The sequence below is a fragment of the Eimeria maxima genome, genomic scaffold, assembly GCF_000499605.1.
Source record: "Eimeria maxima Weybridge genomic scaffold, Emw_scaff1238, whole genome shotgun sequence".
In the NCBI taxonomy this organism is placed as follows: domain Eukaryota; phylum Apicomplexa; class Conoidasida; order Eucoccidiorida; family Eimeriidae; genus Eimeria; species Eimeria maxima.
The window spans coordinates 1-10,350 of record NW_013564241.1 but is presented as its reverse complement, the minus strand read 5'-3'; the positions used below and the strand labels follow the sequence as shown (position 1 = coordinate 10,350).

At 53.6% G+C, this 10,350-nt stretch overlaps 2 protein-coding genes across 2 annotated transcripts; both read left to right on the top strand.

Annotated features, from left to right (window-relative positions):
• Positions 1-2,352: 2,352 nt before the first annotated feature.
• On the top strand, positions 2,353-5,382 carry EMWEY_00050430 (hypothetical protein, conserved; the record flags this gene model as incomplete). Its single annotated transcript, XM_013479601.1, has 4 exons — positions 2,353-2,502; positions 2,725-2,848; positions 3,091-3,170; positions 3,346-5,382. 4 exons carry the CDS (start codon positions 2,353-2,355, stop codon positions 5,380-5,382), a joined length of 2,391 nt encoding a protein of 796 aa, XP_013335055.1.
• Positions 5,383-8,105: 2,723 nt separating this feature from the next.
• Positions 8,106-9,950, top strand: EMWEY_00050420 (thioredoxin, putative; the record flags this gene model as incomplete). Its single annotated transcript, XM_013479600.1, has 1 exon — positions 8,106-9,950. The coding sequence occupies one exon, from the start codon at positions 8,106-8,108 to the stop codon at positions 9,948-9,950; it is 1,845 nt and encodes a 614-aa protein (XP_013335054.1).
• Between the last annotated feature and the right edge of the window lie 400 nt (positions 9,951-10,350).

Below are 10,350 nucleotides of genomic sequence, written 5' to 3'. Positions count from 1 at the left end.
TATATATATATATATATATATATATTATATGGGCAGGACGAGGGTTGTGTGTCCCTTTCAACCTCTGATCCACATTCATATCGTGAATCTCTACTATTTCCTTTTGTGCAGCTTGTCTTGCTGATAATTAAGCACACATGAAAAGGGTTCGAGGCACTTCACCGCCCGATGATGCCCCTGGGCGCCAGCCATCGAGCAGAGGAGTCGTGTGCCTCTGAGAACGCATGCGTCTGCTTGGTTATCCACCAATACATACGTATGAATAGCTGCAAAGTTGCAGCCTGTTCGACGCTGCATGCAAAATTCAATGCCATAGAATCAGAATCAGTGGCAATGGTTTATGAGTCACTTGCATGCAACGGGCGTCTTTTGTGTGGGGTCCTTCTATCTCGCGGGCCCTCCGCTGTCGCCTGACTCTGTACTTTTAACAATTTATGGTTCCCTCTACCTTGCTGTCTCGTAGAAGCTGTGGCGAGACTTTATCGTGATTTTCGGGGGGCAAGCACTGCTGCGCAATTACATGCAGTGTTGTGTCTGCTGCTCTAGTAACTCCGCTTTTTTTTTCACGCCATATGGTCTCAGATGCATTTGTCCAGCAGTAGCACATATGTACTTCCATAGGAGGGGCTTTGTTTAGGGAACTATCTTAGCAATCCCTCAGGCTATGGCGTATCTGCAGGTTTGGGGCTTTGGCACCCTTGCCAGGCAGATTTACGAAGTGCTCTGCACAAGAAGGGGTGGGACTTGTCTAGGTCCTGTTAATCTAGGTTGCATTCACAGGAGGGTGCCTTTGCAATCGATCAACTCCTCAGAGGGAGCTCACTATGACTAGGTTTGCTCAGGAGTTCATCGTTCCGTGTATTCACTGGTGCGAGCCCTGCGTTCAGGGCCATCCGGTTTCTCCTGCGGCACACTCTATGTGTTGTGCTGTTTGGCCCCCACTTCAGACGGACAGAAAGGAATGCAACATGCAGGCGACGTGGACAAAAGTACAACCCAGTGTAACAGAAAAGCAACAAGAGCGTGCAATACGTGGGAAGGCTGAACACACATCAAGCAAACAGACAATAAATCAAGCATACGGCTCACAAGGGCAGGCAAAAAATTAAATATACTTCAGCATATCAAGCAATCGAGTAAATAAATAAATACCACTCGCGGGGAGGCCTGAACGACTGCCGATCGTCGCCAAAGGAGACCACGGCACGCGGGCTCTAGCAGCAGAGACGACGATGATGCAGTAGTACTTCCGCACGCGTCATAATTCAAAGTTGATAAACACAAAATTAAAAACATTGTGTACTCGTTTCTACACTTATCTGTTTAAGCCGGTGCTACAACCGTGCGGAGAGACCTCTGGCGAGGTCACCCGGAGGCTAGTGGTCTGTGTCTTGGAGCGAGCCCCTACTGCTATCCCTAGCTCCTTTCCCGATATTTTGATCAGCGTGTACTTACTTTTACATATTTTCTACAAACGCGTGAAGTTAGTCGGAAGACAAAATGAGGAAACAGCTCTAGACTTGGGCCGCGTCAGCTCTCTCCCCCTTGCGCGGTCACCGCACCGCGAGCACCTCCTCTGCTCCGTGCGGCTGCAGCGAAAGCCCCCTGTGCATTTCACTTTTCCCTTTAATTTCCCTGCGTTACTCTTGACAACTTATATTTCTGCCGCAAAAAAAAGGGCGGCATTTCTTTTACTCTCACTTTCACCTGCACGGGCTCCCAAGCCGCTCTCTCTCTGGGGGCAGGCCTCACAGCCTGTCCAGACTCACTGCAGCAGCTTTACTTCTTCCTTCTTACTCTCAAACTTGTTTGCAGCTAATTACACCCCTTACCTCTTTTTGCTTCTTCTTTATAACTTGAATTCTCACCCGACTAGCACTGGTTTAAGGCCTACACCTGCCACCCAGCATAAGCCAAAACCTCTTTTTTCCTTCACAGCATCAGTTAACAACGCAGAAGAGGGAGAGGGAGCGTTCCATTCCCTACTTGCTTGAATTTGTGTGAACTGCCTCTCTCATACGCTTTTTTTTTGTTGTACTTCAAAGCAGCTTTTCTTAAAGCCTCTGCCTGTCTTGTGCTGCGGAGCCTCTACATCCCCCCGGCTGCAGCCTTAGAGCCTGCATTCACTCTCTGCACTATAGCTCATCCTCTTGTGTTGGTCTCCCTTCCTTCCCTGTTTGTGTCCGTACACTTGCGTCTTTGGCCTTTACCAAGTGGTATTCGGCGCCTTTTATTCCTATTTGGGTGGCTTTGACTTGACAGGGAAAGAAGACACCAACGACCAGCTCGCCAACCCCCTCCCTTGATACCGCTTGCCCTGCACTTGCTTTGCATCACTTCCCAGTAAGTAACATGGCCCGGCGCAACAGAAAGGCCTCCAACAATGCCCTCAACAACAATGGGGGTCCTCGCGAACAGCAACAACAACAACCATCACCACAACAACAACAGCAACAACAACAGCCCCCCAAACAGGAGGCTGTTCAGGTCCACAGCGAGCAGGTAAAGTCTGAGAAGCCTTAGAGACACGATCGGGAGAACTCCACTCCTGTTGGTGACCTCATTTGTGGGGGTGTGGCAATGGGCATATCCCCCACCGTTGCACTTTTATAACTCATGCTTCTGGGCTTTTATTTCCGTTTCGCACCTTCTTCTGGATGCCTCAACCCCCCAAAACGGTGAGAGCACAGCGCAAAAGAGGGCTAGGGCCTTGTTCACTTGCAGGTAAGACGCCAGGAAGCGAACTACCCGCAGTACCTTAGGGAAAGGGCTATCAGTGCCCTCCTGGAACTCGAAGAAAGAGCATATAGGAACTTCAAAGAAGCAGCCGAGCTCGCCACTGCTGCAGGTCTTCATTCACAACAAACCTAGCAGCAGACGTAGAAGGACCAGCAGTTGCAGCAGCAGCAATTCCAGCCACCGGAGCGACTGAAGCAGTACAAACCGGCAGCAGCGTAGAAACGAATCGCGCTTCTCCATGGTAGTCTCGCCTCTAGGCTCTAGGGGAAGGGGGTTCATTCCAGACTTTCCTCGCTTCCATCTGCCTCCATATTGCTTATATGTGTGTTCCTTTTCCTCCCTTCCCTTCAGCAAATGCGACCGACATTCTACTTGACATGACTGCCCAAGGGGCTCCAGCCCCAGCTCCTAACAGCAGCCCAGCACCTCCAGTGAGGCTTTGAGGCTCGTTCTTCAGGCTTTTAAATGCAGCAGGCTTTGACTTGGATCGAACGACTTCAAATACCTCTGAGGGCTGTCAGTGCTGCTGGGGATAGTGTTCTTATTCAAGGTAGTCAAAGAAATTTTAGGGTTTTGCGGGCGAGTTGGGGCATACGTGCACTTCAGGTGGTTGAGGAGCTCTCAAGTTCTGCCGGCAGTTCCCAGGACTTTGAAAGCTTTTTGCAAGAACTGCTGCGTCTTCTGTCCATTGATTTGGTGGTGGACAACAGGTTTCCTCAGCAACAGTCCCCCCCTCAGCCGCAACAACAGCGTCGGCAGCAGCAACAACAACAGCAACAGCAGCCGCCACAGCCCCAGCCACTGCAGCCCCAGGCTTTGCAGCGACTGGACCTGCTGCAGCGCTTAGCTTCCAGCGAGCCGAAAGACATCAAGGAGGCCCTTTTGCGGCGGGACAGAGACAGCAGCGGCGCCCTGCACCTCAGCCTTCTTGAACGGCTCAGCAGCGGGGAAGACAGCGAGACCCTGCACTTGTCTCTCCTCGAGAAACTGTCCTGTTGCGGAGACGCTGCGCAGCAGAATTCTCCAAACGTGAAGCATGGATCAAGAAGAACAGAAGTGGAAGCAGCAGCTACTGCTGGAAAGGGGCTAGGTGAGGCTCCCCGGGCCCCCCGCTCGATTCGACAGCAGCTTTCCGAACAGGAGAAAAATAGCGAGAACTTGCACTTGAGTCTCCTCGAAAGAATCGGTTCTCTGTCGGACCTTCCAGAGGGCGCAGCAGACAGCCAATCCCTTCACCTGTCCCTACTTTTCGGCAGAGGCAGCCTGCAGGAGATATTGGAAGCACGAAACTCTGGCGACCGGCGAGGGGCCACTGAACCCAAAGAAACGGCACCAGCAGGCAACTCCCCAGTTCAAGGTGTCTTTGCCAGAGGACCAGAGCCGTTGAGGCACAGCTGCGGGGGGCCTTCTGCTGCTACAGAGCCAAGACAGGGTGGCGAAACTGCCGCGAGGCAACAGTTCAGAAGGAGGGGTCCAGGCAGTCCCGGAAGCAGCAGCAGCTGCAGTGGAAGCGGGGACTCATCAGAGTGGTTCACAGAAAGCAGCAGTAGTTCAAGAGATAACCAGAGTTTCTCTCGACCCAAGGCAGCACCGCGCCCTGGCAGAGGCAGAAGGGCCCTTGCAGGATTTAGTAGGCCAGTCCGTGTTGCACCACTGAAGCACCAGCAGCAGCAACAGCCACAGCAGCAGCCACAGCAGCCGCCCCAACAGCAGCCGCAGCAACAGCAGCAGCTGCTGCAGCGGCAGCAACCACAGCAGCAGGAGAGTGGCGCTGTTTGCTGCTTGACGCCAGTTCTTCGGAGTGTCTCACCCATGCCAGGAATTAGAAGGCCGATCACACCGTTCTCTAATGGATACATTTCGGGGCCTTTCTTCCCCACTGTAAGCCCATCGGTGGCGTCCGCAAGGGGAAGCCCGTTCCATATTTCAGCGACCCCAGCAGAACGAGCTGTACTAGCAGGGACAGAGGCAGCAACTGCAGCACGGGACAGGCGCCCAGCCTCTGCAACGCAGCAGCTCCCCGCTACTGCCGAAGCTTTCTGGGACTTGTTCTACAGTCGAACGACTATGAAAATGCTTGAGGACGCAGCTGAATCTGCACAAAAGGCCCCTGCTGCAGCGCCGCGGCCTGTTACACCTGTACCTGGAGTTCCTAAAAGGCAGCAAGAAGGACAAGCCAAGAAATCGGCTTGGGTATGGTTAGATTCACAGAGCTCCCTGGACACCCCGTGCCCAAAAGACTGCAAAGGTTGCCAGAATTATGGCGACGAAAGGCCCTACGATGCGGACAGCTCTGGTATCTCCTCCCAGGAGAGCATCGCAGTAGTCTCAACCCCTTCTCTTGTTGTAAGAGGAGCTCCGCTGGCCCAGCAGCAACAGCAACAGCGACAGTTGCAACATGCAAATATCCGCGTATGTGGACCCGTAGAGGCCAACGGAAGGCCTCCGCTCCTTCTAGATGACTCTGTGATAACAGAGGAACCAGGCGAGTTGCATGGCGTTGAGAGCAACACGCCTGCCCTGCAGCAGCAGCAGCAACAGCAGCAGCAGCAGCAGCAGGCATCAGCTCCTACGGGAGAACGAACAGGGGCGAGAAGAAAGCGCCGAGGCGGCAGACGCCGCTCAGGTCGCCGTGGCAACTAGGCGGGCCAGTGGGTCGCGAGTAGCAAAAGCTCAGCCCTTTCTGCTCCTGTTGCTGTTGTTTTCCGTGATTCGTATATCAACACTTCTCTGGTCCTGCCAGTGTTCATAAAGGGAACAGCATTATTGCTCCATCGTTCCAGGAGGACAGTACTCACCAAAAAGAAACCGGTTTGTGGGCTGATTTGCTGCAGGAACACGAGGTGCTGTGCACTTTGAACAACAGCAGCACGACGCAACAGGCCAGCGAAACGTAGCTTGTGGGTGCAAATGGTGGCAGCGGTGTCTGTACACCTCCGGTTCTCGAGTTCTTTCCGGAAGGCGCCCGGCTCCTTTGCTAATCCGGTGGGAAGACTCTTACCCACGCAGCAGCCTGTGCCTCAGCTTTTCCTTAAATTTTTTTTGTACGCTCAGTGAGCACCGCACCGTGCGCCTGAAGGCGAGTCAGGAGGCCGTCAATCGAGACTTTTAATCGGAACTGAGACCTGCGAGGACACAACTGATATCGTCCGCCTTTTTTCCGCTATCGACGGAATAGTAAAACAACTGTGGAGGAATTGAACTGCTTTCTTCTAGAGCCTCAACTGATTAACGGTGCATTGAGCCCTGAAAACGTGCTCTTCCGTGCCTCTAGCTGAAGTGCAGCTAGGAAGTCAGCAGCCACCCACTGCTAGATAGCTGTGGATATATGACTGTTGAGAACGTTTCAGCAGGCTTCAAGTGCTACAGCGAAGAGACAGCCTCAATTGTGGCTGCTATGAAACCGCTACAGCAGCATTTCCTGCTTCGTGGTGGTTCGGCCGCCAGGCAGCAACACACCCACAATTTGGCGGGCATCTGCTTCAGTAGGAGGAGACCAAGTAATGCATGCAGTGGAGGAATTCCCCCTAAGCTTTTTAATTTTACAACATGAAAGACAACACCATTCCCCTCAGATGTCTGCAGCGAAGAGCCTTTGCTGCGGAGCACTGACGTGGCCACTAACAGCATACGTTTTCTCCCCCTTTTCCGCAAAACTGGCACAAGCTCGGCTAGCTGCCGCTTGCACGGGGCAGCTGCGCTGGGTTCTCTTGGCAACGTTGGCCCCTACAAGTTGCTGAAGGCTGGAAGCAGTTGCGCTTGTGAAAGGATACTGTGGTCCGTTGTTCTGAGGACTAGCTGCACTTACGCAGTTTAGCAGACCCAGCGTGCAACACTGACACCTTCTGAAACACAAGTGTTCGTCCGCTGGCCCATTACGGCACCCCCCTTGATGCGTCAATCCGTGCACTCACAACGGAACCAAACTGATGTCGTGGCTAGCAACGAGAGTTCTCCCTGCAAGAGGCTTCCCTTCACAAACAGTACACGGTGGGTGTTCAATCAGGAGAGCATAAACGAAACTTCACCATTGCTGACACCAACCTGCTGCGTCTAGTGATACTTGGGTCCAAACATTAGCATATTCACTAATTTCAGCATTTAAATTCCCTAATATAATGATCCTCCGTGGACTGGTAAAGGCCGTCAAGAGCAGCCAAGCTGCCATGCCACTCGCTAAGGAACGTCGCCGAAGCTTACTCCTCTGCATGTAGCCGTATCTACTCTATGCCCACCCTCGCGCCCTTGGGGATAGATGTAAGACGGTGCAAAGCTCTGTGGGGTGCCTAAACTCGTCTTCTTGTTCACCAGCCCATCCCCCCAAAACCACGTCCAGGGAAAACACACCCAAATTACTCTACAGCGCAACAAGACGATAAGCCATCTCATTGATATTAAAAGTACAGGGCACCAAACCGCTATATATTCAAGGCGCCCGATTTGCTCCGGCATGGCCACGTTTGCAGCTAGCACTACACCAAAGGTGCAAAAGCAGGCAGTTCGGAAGAATTTCGTCCTCAAGTCCTGCGTTTAGGCAATGCGTCCCAGCTGACGATTTCTAGCAGACTTACCTACAGGATCTGTTTAATGTTGCAGTGCTTTGCTCGTTGGCATACCAATAGACGCTGAGGTTGTCAACTGCTGAGGTCTACCACTAGGAGCTAATAAGAGGCTGCAAACTGAAACCTAGGCTTCAGTATGAAAGGGAAGGCACAGAAATGCCTCCATGGTGCATTGGCAGGCAACTAACGGGTTCCCCAGTAGGCAGGGAGGTAGAAGACATTGTGTTCACACGCTTCGTGAAAGATCCATAGAGTGAAGAAGTACGCAAGCACACTCTGCTAGTGCCCGTTTACCTTGCTAAAAAAATCGGATTAGCTTTTTTTGTAGGCTACTTTGGGGTTGGCATATGGAGGGGGCTGAGTTTGGCATTGTGTTGTACAGCGACCGGCTGCTGTTACGGGCCCTGGAGTGATGTTGTGTGGTGATGTGAGAAGTTGTTTGTTCTCGGTTTTGTCTGCTCATTGCTTTTGATGTTCTTCTGAAGAGATAAACGGAGCGTTTGCATAGTTGGCGTATTGGTTTTATTTGCACGATTGGGGGTTTTGAAGCGGAGAGGCTGCCTACGTAATCTGCGGCGCTGCCGCACCTTGTCTATACCTTTTCGTCCTTTCGCTGCTTTCTGGTCATTCCTTTTTCCCTTCTGTTTACTTTGTCCTTCAGAATTTTGCACTCCCACAAATATACACGCGCTTGGCGTCGCCCTCGGGGCCTCCAATGCGGTCGGTGCGGCTCTTCTGCTAGATGTGCCCAGCGTCCGACCTTCCCCGCCGGCTTGCTTCGTCTCCATCTCTCCTTTTTAAGAAATGCTGGCGTCCTCGAGAGCGAATTGGGGGCCCTCATGGGCCCCCGGGAGCCTGCGCGGGTTGAAGGCGGCGCCCCAGCTGCTCGTTCTGTTGGCACTGTCGTTCTTTGTGGTTGCCCACCGCGGTGTCGTGAGCGCACTAGATGCAGAAGAAGGTGTGCAGGCGGACCGTCGTGTGTATTCAGAGGAGCAGAAGGCAAGAGCGGCAGCGGATCAGAAGGCAGTGATGGATAACGGGGCTGTTTCGCTGACGGAGGCCACTTACAACGATTTCATGGCTGCACACCCCCTGGCGTTAGTTATGTTCTACGCGCCGTGGTGCTACTGGTCGCGTTCTGCTATGCCTGAACTGGACGCAGCAGCGAAACTGCTGTCGCACCACGTGCCCCCGGTGGTCACTGCGAAAGTCGACTGCACAGACAACGAAGATCTCTGCAACCAGGAGTACATCCGAGAGTACCCGGCTATTCGGCTATACATTGAAGGTGTGGGGCATGTATATGAAGGGCGGCGTTACAGAAGCCACATTCTTCACTGGGTGGACCTGAAGGTCGACCGCGACAAGCAACTGGTTTCTGCAGCGCATTTGGATGAGCTTGTGAGCAGCAGCAACAGCGACGGCAGAGGAATTTCAGAAGACGGTCATGTGGTGGTGGTGGCGGCCTTCCCTCCGGATTACAACCGAAGTAGCTTTCAGGCGGTGGCAAGAGCCTTTGGGGAGGAGGTCTTGTTCGGTGACACTGCAGACCCCGAGCTCACAGCGCGCCTGGTGGATAAACATATTCTGCCGCGCCTCCCCGAAGGGGATAGAGGCAGCATTGAGGTGTCTAGACAGCTGAAGCCACCCTTTGTTGTGGTATTTGCGCCTCACAAAGACGAGGCCGGCGTGCACATCTACAAGGGCCCCGTTGGCGAGGTGAAGGAGCTGCGTGCATTCGTGCGGCAGTGGCTGTTTCCTGTGGTGTCTCTGTTTGATGCAGAGACCATCGGCAGCAACTTCTTTAGTGACGTGCGACCCAAGCTGCTGCTGCTGCTTGACACGAGCAAACAGGGGGAGCAGCTGAAGGAGGTGGGTTTGCCCGATCCAAAGGACCCTCTAATTTCTGCATTCCGTGCGGTGGCGGAGAAGCACCGCATATCTGTTGCTGCGGCGGTTTCTGGAAACAGCAAGAATTTCGAGAAGCAGCTCATGAACCTCCTCGGCGTCGAGGATGAGACACTGCCCCAGGTGCGCATCATGCAGGTTAGCCGCAACCTGGAGGGGCCCCAGCATCCTGCAAAGAAGTACAGGCCCCCCTACCCCCTTCCTGCTGCTGATCATGGGAAGCAAGCGCTTGAAGAGATGATGGATACCTTTGTTTCGGAGGTGCTGGCGCACACGCTTTCCCCATACTTCAGATCTGAGACGCCTCCAGAAGTTCCCGAACCTAGAGGCCGGGTCCGTACCCTGGTGGCCTCGACGTTTGCAACGGAGGTGCGGAAAGAACCTAACGTGCTGGTGGAGTTCTACGCTCCCTGGTGCGGCTTCTGCAGGAAGATGGAGCCCGCCTACAAGGAGCTCGCGATGCGCGTAGCGGAGGTTCCTGGTTTGCTGATTGCTCGCATCGATGCCACGCGAAATGAAGTCGACGGCGTCGCCATTGCTGGCTACCCTACTCTGTATCTGTACAGGAAGGGAGACAAGGAGCCCCTACTGTATGCAGGAGACAGAAGCACACGAGACATGCTTAAGTGGCTTAGTCTCCGCGTTCGGGGCATTTCTTCCTTCGACCCAGACGAGCTGATGAGCAGAGATATCGCTAACCCCAACGAAAAAGTCTCCGCGTCAGTCCTCGAGGAACTTTAATTAGAGGTCCGCCAGGCGACTTCAGTGCAATCCTGCTGCTGCTGCTGCACACAGCAGAGGGCGCACTAGCGACTGCTGCTGTTGCTGCTGTTTTTGAGAGCACCTCCACAGTCAGGTTTGTTGCTGCTTGCTTCATGGGATGCTTTCCCGTTGCTGCCAGGGGGCGAGCTGGGAGAGCAATTCCGGAACAAGTGTGCTGCTTTGTTGCTCGAGGTTGCATTTGGCACGGTGGTGGTTCGGTGTCCGTACAGCTTTGTGAGTGCCTCCTCTCCCGAACAGCCTGTCTCTTGAGACGAACTGCCCTCAGGCATGTGGTTGGTTGGCTATTCGGCTCTCTTGTCAGACGAACGGAGACCCCCCCACCCCGTCCCACCCCCCCCCTCGCACCCACTAAAGTTCA